This window comes from Chelmon rostratus, chromosome 5 (genome assembly GCF_017976325.1).
Source record: "Chelmon rostratus isolate fCheRos1 chromosome 5, fCheRos1.pri, whole genome shotgun sequence".
NCBI classification, from domain to species: domain Eukaryota; kingdom Metazoa; phylum Chordata; class Actinopteri; order Chaetodontiformes; family Chaetodontidae; genus Chelmon; species Chelmon rostratus.
Window position 1 is genome coordinate 20,334,935 of NC_055662.1, and position 22,513 is coordinate 20,357,447.

General features: G+C 40.1%; 3 protein-coding genes across 3 annotated transcripts in view; 1 reads left to right on the forward strand and 2 right to left on the reverse strand.

Annotated features, from left to right (window-relative positions):
- stpg2 (sperm-tail PG-rich repeat containing 2) overlaps nucleotides 1-3,855 on the reverse strand; it is a 58,284-nt gene extending 54,429 nt beyond the window's left edge. The window contains exons 1-4 of the mRNA XM_041937967.1: nucleotides 3,750-3,855; nucleotides 3,188-3,291; nucleotides 2,597-2,764; nucleotides 682-840 (exon numbers count right to left, since the gene is read on the reverse strand). Coding sequence (XP_041793901.1) covers nucleotides 682-840; nucleotides 2,597-2,764; nucleotides 3,188-3,291; nucleotides 3,750-3,855 — 537 coding nt within the window. The remainder of the gene's footprint in view (nucleotides 1-681; nucleotides 841-2,596; nucleotides 2,765-3,187; nucleotides 3,292-3,749) is intronic.
- Nucleotides 3,856-6,237: 2,382 nt separating this feature from the next.
- Nucleotides 6,238-12,433, forward strand: LOC121606597 (bri3 binding protein). Its single transcript, XM_041937013.1, has 3 exons — nucleotides 6,238-6,542; nucleotides 8,088-8,190; nucleotides 8,326-12,433. The coding sequence occupies exons 1-3, from the start codon at nucleotides 6,366-6,368 to the stop codon at nucleotides 8,745-8,747; spliced, it is 702 nt and encodes a 233-aa protein (XP_041792947.1). The 5' UTR covers nucleotides 6,238-6,365; the 3' UTR covers nucleotides 8,748-12,433.
- Nucleotides 12,434-13,954: 1,521 nt separating this feature from the next.
- wdr31 (WD repeat domain 31) lies at nucleotides 13,955-21,779 on the reverse strand. The gene is made up of 10 exons (XM_041937615.1): nucleotides 21,515-21,779; nucleotides 20,745-20,815; nucleotides 20,047-20,179; nucleotides 19,629-19,703; nucleotides 19,358-19,502; nucleotides 18,285-18,385; nucleotides 18,024-18,091; nucleotides 16,099-16,240; nucleotides 15,325-15,487; nucleotides 13,955-15,196 (listed from the first exon to the last, which is right to left on the reverse strand). The coding sequence occupies exons 2-10, from the start codon at nucleotides 20,789-20,791 to the stop codon at nucleotides 14,994-14,996; spliced, it is 1,077 nt and encodes a 358-aa protein (XP_041793549.1). The 5' UTR covers nucleotides 20,792-20,815; nucleotides 21,515-21,779; the 3' UTR covers nucleotides 13,955-14,993.
- Nucleotides 21,780-22,513: the final 734 nt, after the last annotated feature.

The window sequence follows — 22,513 nt, forward strand, 5'->3', positions numbered from 1 at the left end:
TGGTGCACGGGCCGGGAGGAGTGTTTGAGTTTAAAGAAATGAGTGTGTCAGACGGAGAGACAGAGGGAAGAAAACAGACAAAAGTGGGGGTTGAACTTTCAAAGGGAGAGCAACAGAAGTTGAGACGGAAAAAAGAGCTGTGGATGGATGCACTGCTGATAGCCCTAAATCACAGTGCGCCTCTGTGCCTGCGCCGGTGTGTTGACACAACCTCGGCCAACACTCAAGGACGCTGTTGACTTCCTCTGGTCATTAACAGATGAAAAATGACTTAATTGAGAGGCAGACCAGCAGGCGTGTGCATTATTTTAAGTGAATATTGTAATATAGCTTGAAGAATAATTACTAATGGCTCTCTTTGTTGGCATGTAAAATGGATGAGCGTTGGTGCGCTGTGGCTTTTTTAAAGTGGAGCTGCATTCATTAGCTATGGAAATGGGTTTTGGGCCAACAGGATGGGGTGGGGGTTCAGTGGTGCATCAGATCTGCCTTACGCTAATGGACCTTGCCTCGCGGGCAGAGTAAGTACACTCAGACACACACTCGTACAGACTAATGAAAGCACGCATGCACGCACAAATGAACACTTCACATTGTCTGATGGATGTACATCTGAACCTCGAACATGAGTGTTCATGTGCATGTTTGTGTGTGCGTATGAGTGTGTGTATCTGTCCTTACCAACACTGGAGTGTAGTACGCTGGCCCCAGGGTTGAGTCCCTGGGAGGGGGCTGTTGCTTGCTGAGTACACCCAGGGCGTCCTCCTCATAGCCATAGGCCTGGCCCGGGGAGGGAATGGATGGGATATCTGACTGACGAACCAGCCGAAGACTTTTAGCCTGCAGCCACCGCGCACACAGAAAGACAGGCAGATTGGAGCGAGAAGTCAGAGTTTGCGATGGAGAGGAGGCCCTGGATTACAAAGTAGCTGGTCACGGCCAAGACTGAGGGAGGGACAGAGAGAGAAGGAGCAAGGGGAGGCAAACAATAAGACACAAAAGAGGAAAAGAGAAAAGGAGGAAGAAAGACAGAAAGGAGAAGTGAAGGAAAATGAACAATATCTGCTGAGGGAACAGGCAATGAAGGCCACCTCAGTCAAAATGCATGAGAGCTTCCTACTGACTTTCTAGGGCTGGAAGTAACGTGTGTGTGTGTGTGTTTGTGTACTCTTCAGACAATTATAGTTAGCAGAGAAGGTGGAAAGTGTGAGCATAATCTCTCTCCTTCATGATTGGTCAGGTCTGGATGTGAAAGTTTCAAATGCTCTAGTCACTGTGCAAAGCGAGCCAATCATTGGTTTCAGTCTAGATCAGATAAAAGCCCTGAGCTCAGTGTTAACTAAAAGCTTGACTATGTGTGCATATTCTGGGTATATATTTAAAATAGACGGCAAATGGAAAGAGCAACTTAATCTCATCTCAGTTCACTGCAAGGCTGAACTTATTATGTTTCAGTGGCGTAGTATCACTGCTGATGAAGCTGGAGGCTACTAGACGGGCCACGTTATCCAGAAGTCGACATCTTTTCTCCAGAGTTCATATATCATGAAAGGTATTTAGTGACCTAAATGCTATATTTTTTTTTTTTTGCTTGGTTTGTAAGTGCTTTGTCTTAAATTCTCAAATCACCTGAGACATTATCTTTCAAAGCAAACAGGGGGCAGGGCTCTCTGTGCCTAATGTTAATCTACAAAGCTACATGGCTCTTCTATTTGAACAGTTTGATGAATAGCAATGATCCATCTATTTAATATTTCCATATTCGAGACAAAGGTGATGGTCAATTAAACAGTTAAAATCAAGTTTACATGTCCCAACATGACTCTCTCCATTTGGTGTCTTTACAGTTTTAATTGTCATGATCTCCATCACAATCATGAACTTTATCATGCCTTACTGAAAGTGATACATTTTCAAATGTTACAGCAAATACACCAGATGGTGTTCTTTTTATAAGAACAGAGAAGTGACTGTTTTGACAAAAGTGTAGAAAAACTGTTTCCCTCAAAGGTTTTAAAATATCAGCTTCTAATTCTCATAGATTGGTGTTAAGGGATAAGGTACTGGCAAGGTACTGTCTGCAAGTATTGGCAGTCACCACTTTTGGAGGAGGCGCTGCTATTCTTATCCTTCGTTTGCACAAATCCAGCACATCAACATTAACGGTGCTGAGGAGAGTTTTACAAGTTATTGCATTTTTATTGTATGTATGAAAATAACAGTTGTTAACTGTGTGTGTACATGTAGTGCTTACAGAACATGAGGCACTGCTCTGAAACCAGAGGAAAAGGGTGACCTCTCACCAGCACAGAGGAATCCTTGGGTTCAGTGTCAGGATAGTAATGAGACAAAAGTATTTGATTGTTAAGAGCAGAGATACACACACTAATATTACAAAAGTCAACAGTTTTAATGCCTATCTTTTGTATAAGTATCAAATTACTTTGATCTTGACTAGGTCAAAGTAAGAGAGCAGTTTTCCTCATGTATACCTCATCTGTACAATATAATAGGCAGAAAGGGGAAAACCACTAATAAATAATTTTCTGTATCTTGACTGTTTACTCTGTCCTCATAACTTCACCCATATGCCTACCACTTTCCTGCCAAGCTTCTCAGCCTGTCCTGCATCAGCCGTCACAGCCCTGAGCTTGTTTTCTGAAGCAGGCAGCACATTGTAGGCCCCGGGGCCCGGAACCGTCGACACCACCTCCTCAAAACGCTTGGAGCGGTGCTGGAGACTGCAGCCACCATGGATGTTTAGCTGAAGGGTTCAACATAGAGACACAGAGACACACAGAGAGAATGAGACCGAGTTCCTCAACAGTGTATTTGCCTTGACAAATTCTCCCCCTGGCTTTCAACTGGTATTATAGGCTGCATCTCATGCCTTCCTAAATTAATAGTTTTAGATATTTAGCAGGATAAAAATCAATTCAAGAGCTGCTGGGTACAAATTACTTATTATGCAAACAATTTGATCACAACATTGATTTCCTCTCCTCTGTTGGTAACTCCAGCGTTATATAGGTGAAGCAGCAAACAACAAGTAACACAGCCATTATCAAAGATTTCTTCAACCAGAGATGCAGAGTTTAGCCTCACCTAACAAAGTACATGTCTCTCAAATAAACCCAGGTACTGACTTAACTGCATGGCTTAAAAGATTGTCTCCAACCTACAGCACCTTGACAGGTGAGGAGTCATAGTGTCCAGGTGCTGGTGTCCTCTCACTGGACTCATTGACTGCTGACTGTCTTTTGGTCAAGGACAGGAAGGGAGCATAGCCATCTGCGATACAGAAAATCATACAAAAGCAAAATATACAAGTTGCAATTGTGTTTTTTTTTTAAATTACAGTGAATGGACAAAATCACAGAAACATGACATTTTTAAATTTGGCCTACATGTACACACTGCCAGATGTATTATTTCGTTCTCCATCTGAAGGCTACATAATCTATACCTATCCATCTTTCTAGGAAATTAGCTATTAAAATGGACTATATTTTGACTGTATAACTGTAAAGCACTAACGTTAGCTCAACTTGCTGTTTCAGGGTTACGTTAGCATTTTGACATAAAGTAAAGCTAGCTAGCTTAATTTGAATAATGTACGTTAGTTAACGTTGCATTATATTTTGGCCAACATTACCTCTGGAGACACTGGACAAAAGAAGCAGGTGGATTTCTCGTGTAGACTAAAAGTTTGTCACCCAAGTTTTGAGTAGTAGTTAACCGATTCCTACCTGATATTTTAGACTTCCACGGGGTGACTTCGTACGATACGGGGCCAACAGCAGACGAGGTGTCGGTTGCTGTCGAGAAGGTCACTCTTGGAGCTCGGTCATACATTTTAACTTCCAAGGTCTGAAACAGACTGCTAGCTTAACTAAACTTCATGAGTACAGTACGGCTCAAAAACGAAATATAGTTCTCGCTTCACTGCTTTTCTCAAACCCCAATGTTAAAACATTCCTTCACCGCTCGGTACGGTACCGTCCAATCTGCACTCAGCGTTACTTAGTGCGTCGTTGCTAGGATACCACGTACCATGACAGCGCGACTAGCGTCAGGGAACAGAAAGGAGGAAACCAGGTAAGGTCAGTGGTGGCAAAGTACTCAGATCTAAAACTGTACTTAAATAGAGGACTTCAGAACTTACTTAGCTACTTCCCATCACCGAGTAAGGTGAGGTACAAAAACTTGGGCCCACAGTATATCCCTTTATATTTTCTACCACCTGTATCACCTGAACATTTTTTAACTAATAAAATGTGTTTCCATTACCATTAAGGGGTTTGTTTGCATATTTGTAAAAAAAAAAAAAAAACATCCCAGAAATAATTTTCACTGACTGCAAACCATCTAACAACTAGGCTATTATACATTAATCTCATGTATATTTTAATGGAAATTGTTGTCAAGGCGCAACCATAGTCCAATCCTCCCATCTAGTGGGTGACTCCAACCATATATATATCTTTCTCTAAAGTGGGCCAGTTAATGCTCATTTAAAGAGAAGCACTACTAAATACTCATGTTCCTGTGATTAAAGACATTTATGCAACACTGCTTGCACATTTCTGCAGTAAAAACAGCTGTTCCTGCTTTTGGCCCTATCGTACCACTCTTGTCACCACTCACATTATCATTATTTGCAGTCTTGACCTACTTCCTCCTGCACCATTAGCCTGCCCCAAAATATAGTCAAGATTTGGATAATGAGAACTCAGGGGAAAGCCATCTAAATAATAAGTGCTTCTCTGGAACAGCAGTGAACTGCATCTTTATTTGAACATCCTGTCATGTCTCACAAGCAAGAGGTTTGGTCTAAGCATGTGTATTTGATTTAACAAATGTTATTAATCCCCAAGAGGAAAACTTAGTCAGACGCTAGGTGATCCAGTGACACAACAGTAATAATCATATATACAGTGGAGACAAATATTGCATTTTATTAATGACAAGATAGCTGTTACTGTACTGGGCAACTTGTCACTGTTGCACTAAATTAAAATCATCATTGTAATGGAGATAATATCAAACATCTGTCATTTTGTCACAAGTTAAACATTGATCAGTAAACAATATGCTCAAAGTGACATCCTATTACTGAATTTCTCAACTAAGACTTTCCACACTTCTCTAACAAGTCAGTAAGACCACAACAGAAAACATTTTCCAAAAACTTCACCAATGCAAGTAGTAGTTATACGTCCAGACATATCATTAAGATGCTGACTATAATATAGTAAGAAAATGTGTTTGGTATATTTTCTATGGGATCTAGATAAGAAAGCATTTTTGAAATTTTGAATTTCCTTATGAACAACACAAAAAGAACAGACATTTTTAAAATAATTGCATTTACCTCAAATGTGAATAACATACAGTTTAGTCCTGCACAACCAGTTGATAAGAGATGATAATTAGACAAAATCAGGTTTAATTGCAGACAGTAATTATGTTTCCAACTGATTGTGACCATCAAAAGTTGATCACAAAAACTTTTAACTGTTAAATTATAATAACAGGTAAACATAATTATTCATTTTGCAAGTAATTTTTCCTAACTTTGCATTTGGCAAGTAATTTAATCATGTAGCTATCCACACACATGTGGAGACATGTCTTTGTCATGATGTGCAAGAAACCAGAAGCAAGATCTATGCAGGGCTGGATTGAGAGAAAAATCACGGGGTGCAGTGAGATAATTTCACCACTGGAGGGCAGCAGCAAGCTTTTGATGAGTCTATCCTGCCTCAATTTCCAATGAAGACCACTGATGCCTTTAATGTCATCGGAAATGTCGTAATCACAGAGGTATGACACCAATGCAAGAGCTTCAAGAGGCAAATTAGATGGAAAATACACGCAATAATATGTGTTTATCGATTAGGTATTCTACATAGTGCTGACGCGTATACATCTTTTCGCAACTGTCAGTCTTTTTCTATGCTTAAAGGAGACACACGCGCCCGCACACATACAAACACAAACACACACTATGTTCTGCAAATAAACTAATCCAAACACCAATGAGGATGCTAACCGACATCGTTTTCTCAAGTGCACAAGTGCAGAAGAATAGATAATTGCCATTTGACAGAAAAGTCGATCAATCGATGGCATATCTGAAATTCTGTATTAACTTCGTCCAAGAGCACAAGCCAATTCAAGGCACGTAAAAGAGAAATGCCGAGGTATTTTGAAGGCAACACGAGTTATCACCACCATCACAGCCAGTCTGCCATCCCCCCAGCAAGGTGTCAATTTAGGCAGCTAAGTATCTGTTCTACCTTGCGTTTTATTCTACGATTTTTATACTAATTTCTGCTTGACATCTCGGGCCATTTGATGCCATGAGGGGAATCAGTTTTTTCGTGGTTTTCTTGGTGCTATCCGCGTCCCTGCTGTGCGCAACCGAAGCGGCCAGGAGCAGGACCAGCAACCAGAACAGCTTCCGACGGGCAGCTAATGGCATCTACCAGACTCTAAGCAGCGTTTTCGGGGAGGACAACATTAGAGGGTTGTACAAGGTGAGTATGGAGACATTTAGTGTTAAGATAACAGCTCGATCCGGCTTTGGTTTGCGGACGCTGACCACCAAGGCGCTTGTGTGTTGTGAGAATGGCGAACAGGAAACAAGCGCGCTCGGGCCTGGCCAACAATTTCACGGATGCCATTTTGAAAAATTAGCCATCATCCTGTGTTTTATCCACCTATCGAAGGTGTCAGGTGAGGTAGCGTTGTCGTAAACGTTACAATTAGATATGTTTTTACGCAGGATCACTTAAAAATCAGTCATTTGTCGTGTAACTAGTATTGTCATTCATTGTAATGAGTCCAGCAAGTGCATCTAATGTCACCGCACAGATGGTCGGACCCCATTGGTCCAGGCCACATCAGCTGCTTCCTTACGTCCACTTTATCTACACATGATGAGAAAGCTGCTCTTGATAAGGAAACACATCAGCTCGTGTGGGCTCACTGGTCCTGCTTCACTTCCTGCATTTTGAAATCTAATGTTATTTCCTGCTTGTCGCCGCCAAACTAATCCGGAGCGACATGTTGGGCTAAACACGTGATCATGCACTGTCTGACTGCACAGCGCATCTCCAGCTATTTCTGTCGGAAAAGTGTAAAAAAATGACCCCATTTGCAGGACATATCCTTGCGTTGGGTAAGGTATAGTGAAAGCCTTGTGCCTCACTTTGAATGCTAAAACTGAGAGTGACTGATTAAAGTCATGGACAGAGAAAAAGTGATCAGTTGCACACAGTAACTGTTACACCACACTCTTCCTCTTGTGACTCTTCCACACAGTCAAGGCTGAGATGATGAGCAGGAATGTCGTTTGACATAATCTTTGACTTCCAGGTGACATTGAATAGACCTTGGTGGTGAGGGATATGGTGTCAAATATAGGTGTAGCTAATATTAGGTTGCGATCAATGTGAGTTTCCAGGAGCACGACCGTCATATTGTGCTGAGCATCATTAGTATCAGTAATTATACACATGAGCTTTTCTGGATGTGAGATGTGAGAAAGGGCTGTTCAAGTTTGTTCTCACTGTCGTATTCACACCTGACTTGTCTATTTCAAAATGAAAAAGACGGTCGATTGGTTGGCAGTTTGGAAAAAAAATGGCCTGATGTACATGTTCAATAGTCTGCAGTGTTTTTTAATCTTGAGATCGAAAACTGTTATGTCACTTCCCCAAATCTGACGTTTAATGCAGTCCATGTTGTAGGTTTCAGAGGAAGGCACAAAATGGGTGGCAGGCACATCGAGGGCAGCTGTGAAATGACATGTGGTCAATGCGAACAAAACCTTTTGGTTGACAGGCACCGCTGTATGGAGTTATACTACAATACTGCAGTCTTCTTCTGCACTGCCAATTCTGCTTTTACAGTTATAGTCTTGTTTTCAACAGTTTCATTGCTTTTCAAATACATTTAAAGGCAACGTTTTCTGATCAGCTTTAAGTTAGATGGTATAAAGTGATGAGGCAGGATATACTCTAAAAATTTAATGTGGGGATTAAACTTACTTTTTCTTTGCATTTTGTTTGGTTCTGTAGTTTTTCTCCAAGACGACTGAGCGGTTTGTCCATGGAGTCGACTCGTTTCTCGACACCATCTGGAAGATCTGGTCAGATTTGCTGGATGTGATGGGCATCGACTGTAAGTTTTAAATTTATTATGACATTGCTTACAAAGAAAGATGCTCACAAAGAGAGGGACATATTTTCTACATTCAGAATGTGCATTTTTGTAAGTTTTTATCGACTTCCTCTTCTCTCTTTCTTCCCTCTGTAGCCTCAAACCTCAGCCACTACTTTAGCCCCACATCTCTCACCAACTCTCCAGCCCGAGCCCTGCTCCTGGTTGCCGCTGTGCTCTTGGCCTACTGGTTTCTCTCCATGTTCCTGGGGGGTTTCTTTTACCTGCTGCACGCTTTGTTCGGCCGCTTCTTCTGGCTGGCGCGTGTCACGCTCTTCGCCCTGTCCTGCCTCTACATCCTGCAGAAGTTTGAGGGTGACCCCGAGCGCGCGGTGCTGCCGCTGTGCTTCATCATGGCGGTGTACTTCATGACGGGCCCTGTGGGAGCGTACTGGCGTCGGGGAGGCGGGGCAGGTTCGCTGGAAGAGAAAATCGACCACCTGGACACTCAGATCAGGTTGCTTAACATCAGGCTGAGCCGCGTCATAGACAGCCTGGAGCGCCCCGGCGAGCAGTAGGTGGCGGCGAGGATGAGGGGGAGGGAGGGGATAATAAGAACCAGCTGCAGTTGATGTCAGAATGCTGTTTCCTGTGCACATCTGCAGCTACACAACTACTGGGTATTTACAACTCTATTGTCAGATGGGGGACAAAACTAGAATTGAAAACAGTATTTTAACTGCTTGAGCTGATTTTAGTTACAGAGTACCTAAAAATCCTCAGAAGTGTGGACAGTTGACTCGGAGCTTACGCAAATCAACCAAACAAGTTTTTCTTTTCTTTTTGTGTCGAGGTTTTGAAAAGTTTTTGCTACATCTGTGGGGAAGTTATCAGAGAGATGTCCATGGTTTTCTAAATGCTGGCCTAATTCTACTCCTCAGCCACTTTTGAGAAACTCCCAAGTTGAGGCTTGAATTTTTGGTGTTTGGATAGGCATTGTTAATGCTTGTGCCAAACAAATAAGCATATTTGATGTATCTTTGTTTATTTCTGTCCTTGTGAATAGAGTTAACTGGGGGTTGTGATTCTTACACTGGTTTGCCCAAAAATATTTTTTTCCCCTTTTTGAAACTATTGAAGTAGGAAGGGGGTTGGGTGTCTGATGCAGGGGACCGATGCAAACATTGTATTTCTAATATGTAAAAATCCTCAACATGTTGAATAGTTGTTCATAGTGACATTTATTTATTCCATTTTCCATCCAAAATGTTGAAATCATGTAGATCTAGTTTGTTTCATGAAGTCGCCATTCCATAGTGGCAATAGTTTGACATCAGGACCTCTTTTTCATTGTGTGTGTGTCGAATGTGTGTTTAAATGCATTAGTGTGTGTGCGTGTTTCAAGCTTGTGAAAATAAAAAGCACTGTAACAAAAAGTCACCATCAGACTGGGAGAAAATGCAGACAGGCAGCAATATCTCAGGGACTCAGCCAACACACATATAGAATTGGAAAAGAGATATCAAGTATATTAAAATCACGTGGTCTCTTTGAGTCACAGTTTTTCAGATATGGATTGAAATCTGTCTTAGTATCGTACAGTACTTATTGATAAATGGCCGTACAGTCTGTGTTCTTGCACCACGTTGAAACTGAAGTTTGATTGATGTCTAAGACCAAATCCAGCTTTTCATTCATCATTTTGATACTAACATGGGATTATTGTTGGACTTGAACAGTCGTTAGTGGTTCTAAAGTTTAAATTGGGGGAAAGACATTTTTAAATGTGTGAATGCACAAGCAGAGTCTGCACAAAAGTGGTTCAGGAAAAAGAATCGCACTGGCTTGAAGTATGTCTTAACACAGCTCTTACAATGAGGATTTTTAGTGGAGTCGAGTGAATGGGATCAATTTCTCAGCTTGATTACAGATTAAATTTGGTCTAGTGCCTTTGGTTCTGTGGCAAAAATACAAGCTTGTACTGTACAAGCCCGTTTGACCCTGCACCTGCATTGGAGAAGGCAGGCTTGAAGCTAAATAGTTCCATGTAAGTATGTGCTAATAGGTCTCATCTGTAACCTAATGAGAGATTTTCAACCAGTCTGATTAAGACAAACTGTGCTTTGGACATGTGCTTAGTGTGCATCACTGTAGCCAACTTAAGTTTGTTAGTTTGATAGGGCTTTTTATATCTTTATTATTTCTGCCAAGTATTTTTTTTTTTAATTTCTCATGTGCCCTCATAACAGACCTCCCCCTCCCCTGCCATGCTCCTCTATGTTTAACACATATGTCTTCATCTATTCATACTCCCCTTGGCACAGTTTTTTCTATAATCTGGACTCTGTAAACACTTGTTTTTCTACAAACGACCCTAATGCTGTGCAAATTTGTTGGGTTAAATGTTGCTTTCATTGTCTAATGAGAAAGGTCGAGTAAAGGAGGACACAAGTCAGTACTGTGGCATGATGGTTGAGCTGATCAGATGGGTCTTACAATTGATGACACTACTGACGCCAAAGAACCAACCTGTATTTTTATCCATGATGCTGAGATTTCACAGACTCCTTAGCAACTATTAGTATGTGTGAGATGCCTTGGGATGCATTTTTTGCCCCACTCCTAATGTTTCTCAGTGTAGTGAGGTGTTAACATCCTTCTTTAAGAAGGAAGGTGATTCATCACAGTACAGACACATGGAATCTCTAAATCTTGCCTTTCATCTTTATCTAGGAATGAAAGACGGGTGCCTCCTAATTGCAACAGAAATAGTTAGACTGAATACAGGTTGACTTCATGTGTATCGACTGAAAATCTCTCAGTTTTAAAAGATGTCCTCATTTTCCTCAAATACACCCAGTTCATCTCTGCAGTCAACCCCCCACCCCCAGACAGCCCATATAGCCATAATCTGGGATTTTCTTGCATGCTATGCTTTTATGCCTTCAATGTTATGTTAAATTATATACATGTTGTTGACTGCCTATCTAGAGAACCCTTCCAAATTGTGATGTGTGATGTGATGTTATGATTATGTTAGAGATTTGTATTATAATGACTCTTATTTTCTGCACCATTACAGTCAACATTTGCATTTATGACTGTACTGTATAGACCAAATTATCACACGTACAAGGCCTGTTTCACAATGCAGGACTAAACTGGACTCAAACTGTCTGACTTTTCCTCTTTCCATCATCACAGCCATTTTGTCTTATCTTGTTATCTCTGACATGTCGGGAAATTTTAAAATGTGTAATTAAAAAAAAAAAGTGTTTTTTCATTAATTCGTAGAGGCAAAGACGGCTTTGATGCCGGTGTCTTGTAGTGTGTGGTTACAGTCTGTAGCCAGTGACGTGTATGTTTTGTAATAATCCTGAACATCACTGAAGGAAGGTTTACAAGTACTAAAGTTGGAGTGAAGTGATCTAAAGGGGTCAGGTTGTTGTTTATTATTGTATGGAATTCAAACACAGACATGTGATACTGTACTTTAGTTGCTTCAGGACTTGAAAAAATGAGGATTTTGAGGGGTTCTCATCAGGTCTTGTATTTTAGACACTTAAAACTGCTGGAGAAAAAACAATGAGGAGTGAAATTGTTTCTCTTCAAATTGTGCACAAGTTCTCGAACAGGTTTACTCTTTCTAGCACCACAAAAAACAGCCTGATAACACTCTAGAGGCTGCAAGAGGAAAGCTTAAACTTTCCTTTCAAATATCACAAAAGAGACACTGTACACTTAAAGTTGCCACTAGTTTTAGACCTACTCATGTACCACTCAACATTACCACTTGGATGCTGAAAGATGCCGGTGGATCTTTGTGTCTTTCAGTACTGGATTGAATGCTACATTCAGATTATATTTATTCTGTCTTTAAACTGCCTGTTGGCTAACTAGTAATTCCATTAATTTAATGTACTGTATCCTACATATTCTTATTATTCCATGTAGCCTGCTTTTTATAACATTCCGTGCCAATAATGTATATTTTTCTTTCAGGCAATTATTTGTATTTGTTTTATTGTTTGAGTAGATGTTGATATTTTTTTTCTTTTTTATTTCATTAATACTTTTAGACCTTTTTGTTTTTTTTTTAATCAGAGCATTTCTGTACTTTAGTGATGTGGCAAGCACCAAACTGTTCTGCCTGCTGTTGTCTTCTTTGTGTGAGTGTGTCTTTATCAAAACCTGCTGATGGCTAAATGGTACTTTTTTGTGTAAAAAGTGAAAATGAGGTCCAGATTTGAATAAATCAAACACCACAGTATGACAGAGTCTTCTACTTTCTGATTCATTATAATTTCCTACTTCCTACCAAGGACATTGCTGGCACTAGGTGGCGCTGATACATCTTTGGTGTTTCCTAATAGCTCATGTTGATTTTGGAGTCTAAAAAGGAATTAAATGAGTATCAGCTGTGCCATGAGTGTTGCAGCATACATATAAATTAAAAAATACATTGGCATTTACAGAAATATATGCTCTCCTCATAATATTAGCAGATCCTTGTCATGTAAGAATGTGTGCTCAAAAACACAATCCATAGCTGTTTTATGGCTCACACAGCAGGCAAGATTAGTCTTGTAACTGTGACTTTAAGATTAGACAACAGTTGTCATGGTGCAAAACAATTTACCCCAATCAGATCCAGTGAAAACTGGCCAGTGTGCCCAGTTGTACACAGCAGCTTTCAGGTGCAAACTTGCTGAAACATGCCAGTAATGTTATAGTTAACCATTATTAGTATGTTACTGGAAAAAAGGTTATTCTTTTCCCATTTCTACTAGATCTTTTCTCACTGTAAGCACAATGTACATACAGTCGATATGCATTGGGACATATCTCAGAGTGAGCTGGTATTCCATGAATGAGTTCACTAGTATCCTACTGAATGAGATAGTTCATATTTAATTACCAGTATGCAAACGGCATATTAAATACAAGCCTGTGAAGTTAAAATCTCTGCTGTCAAAGGGTTTCAACCAAGATTTACTCCTCAGACATTATAAAATAATATTATTACTTAATCATAATGTATCATACACAGATTAAATCCAGTGAATTCTCACAAAATGAAATATCTGATCACCTTTGGTTCCCTACTGCTTTTAGTGTTCCCTAAATGTTAGAAAAAGAATCAATTGTTGAGCGTGGACTCCTTATGACAAAGCCACACATCACAGTTAATGCGTTTTATTCTTGCGTCACCTAAGTTTTCACCGTAACCTGCAACCTTTTGTTACCGCACCTCGTCTGCCAGGAACAAACTGATGTTCAGTAGACACTAAATCAACTTAAACGTTTAGATTAATATCCATATAAGTGCATTTGGAATCATCTGTGAGTACATTATCTCTAAACTGATTACTCTGATCCACCTCCTGGCCTGTCCATTGTGTTCCTCTAGTTGCAGGTAATTCTCTACACTGGAATTGAATGATTTAGCACTCACTGTCTTTGGGGGCGATGGTCACCTGGATATCTACGAACAAAAGCTCTTTTATGTCATTATTAAAATGTTGAAACAGACAAAGTGTCAGTATTAAACTTACACTTCAAATACAAGAGTGTTTTAACTCCTGACTCCTGACTAATCATTTCAGGTAGGAATGTATTTGGCCAAATTCAGTCACTCAACGCTGCTAATATTAACATTAGCATTTGCTATCTGAACTTCATGAATCTGGATTGCTAATTCTGGTGGTTCTAACACAGTAGCCACACCGAATTTAAAATAAATTGATCAAACAATATGTCAGTAACTAACTACTAGCAGGTTTTATACTGACAGGTCACAGAACAGTTTTCTTCTGCATTTGTGAAATCTTTATTCCCATTTGTTTGCTTCAACAATACTTTATCAAAAATGGTAATTACGCTGGTATTTTGCATAGTATCGTTCAAATTTAAATATATTGTATTTCGGCACCAAACGTCAGCTTCAGTTGAAAAATATCAGAATCTGTATCTTTAAAGACCTTTATCAATTGAATTTGACCTAAAAACAAAGCATGTTTATACAGTCTTGTGTCATAGGTATTCATTTGGTCCAACACTTAAAGCTACAGTACAAACTAATGAACGTATCAACATATACATGTTCCTCATTACTCTGTTTTGGTGATAAAAGCAACTTTCCACAAAGTGCTTCAGAAACAAGATTGCTAGTCTGACCGCACCTACTACATTTTATCCAGGAAAAAACTAATTACATACTCTTAGTATGAAATTCTATTTGGCTTCCAGTTCTCTATCAGACAAAGAATTAACACCAAATATTTTCCTGCAACATTCAAATGCTTCGAAATTCTTAACCCCACTCCTGCCACTTTTAGATGTCCTCCAAACATGTATCCAGCACCACAAATAAAACCAATAGAACGTGTGCATGAAGTACCTCATCGACTCCACCTAGCAGTGTTTAAACTGAGAGTCATGCCCAGTTATTCTGACTTGGTCCAAAAAGGCAGCAATCCAAGCAGGATCAGTTTGGTGTCTTTGGTCTCATCAATTAATGTGCCGGGTGATGGTGATGTGACTTACAGAGCAGAAGCGCAGCTATGATGGACATTCTGGTGGCTCTGCTGGACAAAAGGTGTATCCACCATTCACATCACTGTCGCTCTTCCATTTCTCGCTGATCTCCTCTGTCATTCTTTGCTGTATGGCAGTCTAGTAAAGCAAAAATGTCTATAGAAATATGGAAAATTATATATATAAAAAAAAGAACAGTCCCGATGTCCTTGTCCAGTGATCCTACTGTTGAGTCACTGGCTGTTCACAGTTCAGGCTTTCGAGTCACATCAGGTTCTTTTGAGCTGTCAGAAGCGTGCCACAACTTTTATGTCCAGACCACCCGCTCCCCCTGAGCCTGCCCCAGAACCCTGAGGCTGGTTTGATCCCTGGCCCACCTGGATATGGTGGAGGCCAGAGTTGAAGCTGGCACACAGCATGTTGGTGGAGTCACTAGGAGACAGAGAAACCAGTGGACCGGCACCATCCAAAGACAATGTTGCTAAACAAACTGAACAGAGGATGGTAGAGGGAGGGTTGGAGAGGAGTTAGTGTAAAAAGACTAAAACACACAAACATAGTCTGCATATGTGCCCATGTGTGTGCTTGTATTGGTTTGCATCCACGAGTGGGTTTTACCTGCTGTGTTCTGATCCCAGATCTTGACGGAGCTGTCATGGGAGGATGTTGCTACCCGAGCTGTGCCACCAGGAGGCACAGGTAAAAACATACAGCACGCTGTGGTCTGGAGGTGGCCTCTGTACTCCACGACCTTACAGCCAGGCTGACGCAGGTCCCAGAGCTAATAACACAGACACAACTCCACTGAGAAGAAATGGCATGTCAGACATTTCAAAACAATCTGCACAAGACTGCGGACGCATCAGAAATCATCAGCGATTTCAAGGCTCTGTTGGAAACAAGGTAACAAATCTTTTTATGTTACTTTTTACCAAACCTGATCTGTCTTACAGAACCACTGGTAATTAGTCAAATAGGTGGTCTTGCACCGGATTGACTTCTCCATATTTAACTCTCATCTCTCTTAGATGAGACAGATGAGACAGGAAACTGGTCGAGGTGGGGGTGCAAGCAGCAAGCTGCAAGCTGAGGGACACAAACCCACAAGGGAAACATTCAGAGACCATTGGCACAAAAGCAATGTCTAACAATTATTGTTTGAGAAAAAAATGAAAAGAACTGGCACTACCTGAGCTGCCACCGGCATCCCTGCTTTACCAGTGCATGATTTCACACCGCTAAATGCACAAAACGTATTTATTCCAGTTGCTGTTCGTCTATTATCGACTTTACCCGACAATAGGTAACCTGCTGACAGCCTCAACCTATCCACCATCTGTACATCTACACCTATACAGCCAACAACCACACAAACACCGCCAATGGTCTCACCGTGGCTTCACAGCCCTGGCCTCCAAAGCCGTTGCTGCTGGACACCAAGTAGTTTCCATTTTCAGAAATGTCACAGTGGGTCTGGATGTATTGCTTGGCTGGAAAAGTGTTGGTCACCTGCCATGCACGGCTGTCCCACACCCTGCACACATGCACAGAAATATTACAGTAGAAATACACTCATATGAGCGAGCCCATACAGTTCAGTATACATACACACTCACATCAAAGATGCACTCTGACATCCTTGTCCAAAGCTCCAAATGCTGTTTTGGTCTGCTGTCTTTTTAGAAGTGGCAGAATTGTCTGATTTTTAGATTGAGGAACTGTCATGTTACATTGGTTCTTTAAAAGTCTACCTCTTAAAGAGCCAATTTAGCCATCCAAGACTAAACGAAAAGTTATTTGAGGACAATTTTTTACACAAAAAGAGACATATTACTGCAGCTAAAACCACAAGCAGAGCCGACTGTTATACTGACATATTAGCAGGATACTGAAGATCATCATCACTTTACTGAAATACTGAATTAGCTCGGACTGTTGTCAAGTGCCTCTCAATATTGTTTTCATCAAAAGAGCTAAGAATTACTTAGATGTATAGAATCTGATTATGCCACTTACTAGGTGGAAATTAGGAAGAAATACTGCTTAAATACATAGCAGAATCTATCCTCTGCATCTCAGAGTAATTAACCAAACCTATTATACTGTCATCTGATGATGATCACATTTATAGAACAAGAAAACATCTCTCTGTCCCTATAAAGATAAGATAAGATAAGTCTTTATTGTTTCCCAGGGGGAATATTTGTCATACCAGCTAAAGGACAGCAAGAAGTACAGATAAATAGAAACATTAAATAATAAGCAGTATATAACACTAAAATAAGAATAGAATAAAATTAGAAACTATACAAGAACACTTGGAGACAAAAAATACAAGGTAAAGTGACAGTGTGTGATTAATCACAGACTGATCGCAGAACAGTAAAACAGTATTTTTACAGTATGTAATAACCAGTGTGTCACACACCTAACTGGAACTGTTAGGTTGAGTGTAAAGATTTGAAATCCCTATGTTGTCCCAGATGCAATTGTTCAGCCAGCTGTCGTCAACCACAACTGTGTTGACCTGCAAATCACATACATCTAGAAGTATTTATGATTCGGATCATTTTTTTCCATTCTCCTTCTTCCACCACCTGAGACAAACAGAAAGTCTTGCCATTTTTTGAAAGACTCTAGGCACAATCCCTTAACTTAATTCCATCTGTAGCATTCTAATTAGCTACTGTAAGTGCAGCTACATTTGTTGTGTTTTTTGTGACCTATTGATTTGTCTCTGTGAGAATGACTTGTCAATGTGCTTTTTTTGAGGTATACTCAGATAAAAAGCAGCTAAACTCCAAAGTATGGGCACAGAGTAAACTTCCAAAAGGACAATAAACTAAACTTATCTCTGAGTTGAACACTATAAAAGGCCAATGAAGATCTGTGCTCATCAGTAAACATCTTATGGGCATGATATGAATTTTATCTTTATGAAATTGTGCATTACAGTGTTCAATGACAGGCCTCTTTGACTGTCAGCATAACGGCACTATTCATTTCCAGAGCCATCAACATCACATGTTCCAGAAACTCATCATTTAAAAATGAACCACTGCACAACTCTGTGTGCACTGATTTTAGCATTAAAAAGACTTTGTGACTTGTTGATATAATGCTTTGACCTCCAGAGGGGACACACAGATAATTCATCATCATAATATTGTACCATAGAAGTGGTATTGCATTTCTCTATGAAGTAGAAACAAGTCAGCATATTTCACATTTCACTGCAAACAAGGTGGCCTTGTACTGAATTTCAATTGTCTTGCTATGCTACAGTAATATAGTTGCAGTAGCAAATCTTTCTGTACCTTATGGTCTTATCCTCAGAGGTCTGGACTACAGAGGAGCTGCCTGGCACCCAACAAACATGAGTAACCTGGACAGAGAAGTGAGGAAAGTGCAAAAGTTTAAAGCCTGCAGGGCATGAACTCAGGAAGTAAAGACTAAATGGCTTATTGATTTAAATTTTTCTTGCATGGTCAGGCACACACCTAAGGCTATCCAGCATGCTTGAAACAATTCTTTGTTCAAGGTTGTGTGCACAAAAAAGCACACACTATTATTCTCACCAGGTTTCTAGAAATGTTGTGTCTCTGTTCACATTTTGCAGATTCAATATCCCACAGGCACATCCAGTTGTCACGAGAGCCGGTGCACAGCTTTCTCCCATCTACAAACCACAAGGAAAACAGATCCATATGTTCAGTGCAGATTAATAATGTGAAATGAATGACAGTGTGTATACATGAATAAAGCACACTGAAAGGCAAAATCCTCTAAAGCTCCAGGACTTGCTAAAATGCTCACTTGAAATATTTAAAAATAAAAATGAAAGAACTGCACCCATTGCCAAAAGGAGGAGGAGTAATCCAAAGGAAATCTAGTTTATCTGTTTTCTTAGTAATTAAAACATCTGAGATAATAAACATATAGTCCAGTCAAAGTTGATAATAGAATTAATATTTATCACCACTTTCATTCATGTTAGGTGGCAATTTCAAATATTACTTTATCTACTGTTGCAGCATCTTGACATGAGACATGAGATGTTGATGAGATGAGATGAGATGAGTCCAGAGATATTCCCTCAGCCGTCAACACTACCCAGCATGTTAAGAAGTCTCTGTCGCATCTCATAATTGGATCTACACCCAGGAGGCCTGATGGTGAACACTCATACAAACATTGTTGAAGTGTGCTTGGAATTGTCATCCAGTTACGCCTAGAGTCTTGTCTTGACACTACTTTTGTATATTTATGTTTCTGTCTTCTGCAGAAGGGGAAGATGTGCAGTTAGTTGGCTCAGTTGTTCTGCTTTTTGTTTAATATTCAAGAACTGTCCTCACAGACTGATCAGATCACAAACCAACTACAACACAAGGAATTGAGAAAGTGTCAAACTATGAATTGATTTTGATAGTAAGCAATATTTTGGGCTAAATAAGAAGTTATCAGTACAAAAATAAAACAGAGTGCATTTAGTATGATAACCTTGACTTTAAGCATGCATCATAATGTACTATAAATCATTGATTGTTGACCTTATCTTAAGCTATAAATACAGGCTTTAAGACTACAGTTAAAATATTTACTCATGACCAAAGAGTTGTGTGTGTGTGTGTGTGTGTGTGTGTGTGTGTACCAGGGCTGATAGCTAGTCCATTGACCACCAACTCATGCCCACAAAATTCTTGAATAGGTTCATCCCCCTGGTTTAGGTCCCACATCAAAACAGTCTTGTCCCGTGAGGCGCTAAAGATCCATGTACTGCCTGGATAACACAGAGTCTGGCAGATAGACAGAGGCAGAATTGAGAGTAGACAAGACTAAAAATACGCATATGTGAAATGTGTAACAGCTCTGAACAGCGTCACACCTTTTAGCAGTTTGCGCACACACAGTATTGACGGTACCTTGGTAACTTCTCGGTTGTGACCCTGGAAGGACTGACACATACGGCCTTGTTTCCAGTCATACACCACCACAGCCTACAGAGCGCAAACACACACACAAACACACACATTTATCACAACATGTTTAACGATTGTCCACAGAATTTCACATTCTTACTTAAGTCATTCAGAGATTTTCATATATTTTACGACCCATTACACTTATTATACTGTCTAAATGAAAATGTGAGTTTAATTATTTCTTTCTCTTGGATTCGGCATTCCAATAAATTATTTTAAAACTATTACAATGTTCATTTATTCATAATGAATGTTCATAGTTCATTTTAGTCCATTTGTCACTTGAACTTCTCTGAGAGCAACAACAAAGTAATACTGTGATTTAAGTTCTACAGATTAATTGATCCATATGCTTTACCTGGTCACTCCCACCAGAGACGCACAGATCTGGGCTGAGATTAGTGACAGTGTTGACAGAGCCCTGATGTGCAGGTTCATACTGCAGCACCTGACTGTCAAAAGTATTGTCCGCCTTCTCCCCCTGGGATGCCCTGGACACAAAAATAAAACAGCAGTAGAAAAAAAAAACAGCCACTATTTTCATTAATATTAATGTTGGTGAGGGTACCTGGTTTTAGCCTATATCTGTCTCTGTATTATTCTCACACTATGTTCCTTTACAGGCTGCACTGCTAAAACTCTTCTGCTTAAGATGAATTATTGAGCTGAACACAACCCTCAGGAAATGTATGTTACAACATCCTAAATTTACTATTTGACTTTATGTTATAAAACTATCTTTACAGGAGACATATACTATATATATATACCTATATACCTATATTTATGGTACTGGTGTCTACAACTCCCAACATTAAATTGTGAGTGAGTTTTTGAAATTTTAAATCTCTGCATTGCTTTTTCATTTCTATAGTGCACTGGATTGTGGGCAATCATCAAAACCACACCCCAAAATTGAGAACCTTCACATTTTTTATAGTCCTTTGCTTTCATTTTTCCATTGCATGAACAGATTTTATACTGAAATCCAGGTTATAATTAGTATGTCATGCACACAAGGAAACAGAAACTGTTTTGGTAGTGCACTTGTCTCACCTGTAGAGCTCAGACCTCTTGCGAAACTTGCTCTGGAGTTTGCCCATGTCTGCTGGGAACCTGCAGCCACACTGACACACACAGAGAAATGCCAAAAAACTTTGGCAAGTCATGGCTGCATCCATAGCTGACCTTCCCTTAATGAGTGGTGATGATGAGGGGCAGTTCAAAAGCTCACTAAGGGAATCTCATAACATCAATAATCACATTAAGCACAAAGAAAGCATCAGCACACTGAATGTTCCACTCAGGTCATTTGCTGAAATCCTAAATATTTCAGTTTGAAACTTGAATGCTTTGATTTGAGAACCTAAAAGGGTTTTCTTGCCTCAGGTTTATCACTGTATAATACTTTCTTAGCATCATGTTCATGTCCATTCACGGACAATTGCATTCTGTACGACATAGTCACACACCCCAACTTCAGGAGATAGTCTCTCCTTGCGAAATATCTTGCATAAGGGTAAAACAGACCAGTGCACAAGGTGAGATTAAACCACACGTCCCCAGGCAAACGCTGCTTTCTCACACACGCATACTCCCTCGTTATCCTGGCGTACTCCTCAAGCCATCGACAGGAAGGAGAGGGCTCAAATCCTATTAGAGCCGCATCATTACTGTCACAAGGAATTAGCTAGTCACTCAACAACACCTGCTCTGAACTGCGCTGCCAATCATTACGCAACATCACCAAGGGATTTTAACTTAAGTTATTTATGATGAAAAATGGTTTATGGCTGGGGGAAGATAATTGAAGCCAGATTTCTTACCTGTCACTGGCAGGTGTGGTCGCTGTGTGATGCTGAGGCAGTGTGGCTAGCTCGCTAGCATGCTAACTAATCTTTATCTGTCATGCCAAGATAGACCAATGCACTAGTAGCACCAAAACGTGCATGTACAAACGTTAAAACTTCTTAGAATCGTTGTCGAAACGACCGAGAAGCGTTTCCAGCAGACTGCCATGGTAGTAAGGTGTTCTAACTGCATGGGAAAGTGCACAGAAGTGTCTCTTCACTACACGGACCCATCCCTCTCTCCGTAGCTACCATGGAACGACGCTTTCTCGTATCTAGGCGAGGGCGAGGTCACGTGACAGGAAACAGGAAGTACATTTTTGTCTTACAAAATAAAAGTCGGATGTACTATTTTAGATTTATTATTCGATTTCTGGCCGTACACTTTGTGCCACATGTGCATAGTTTTTCTGGGCACGTGTGAAAAGTGAATTTCTTTTAATGTGCGTATTCAAACCTGCTTTTTTTTTTAAGGAATCAGGCAAGTAAACAGGCTCATACTTGACAAGGTAATTTATTGATTTTTGTCCTCCATTAGCACATCTACATGCATGGCTGGATTAACCTGCTGATATCAGGACTCACCTTAAGACCCTTTAGTTATGCATATTTACGTATCTCTTAACAAAAATCACAAGTACCACAAATGTCTAATCTGACACGGAAAGATTCATGTTCTTTTCTTTGATTGAAATTTAAATCCAAAGCAAAGATTATGCAGCACAGTATATTTGACATCGGACACGTGAAGCTTGACCAAAAATCTGTAAGATTTCAAACTTGCATGTTTTCCAGTTGATGAAAAATAAACTTGGGTGGTACGTTTTTCAGCCACCAATGTAATGTATTTATTTAAAGGGGGATCTCGGCTTTAAACAATGCATGCGGAACAACACATGACAGGTTAAAATGTTACTGACCTGTGGCTGGGTGTCCCTCTAGAGAGCTGGTTGGTTGACCTTCATTACAGGCACA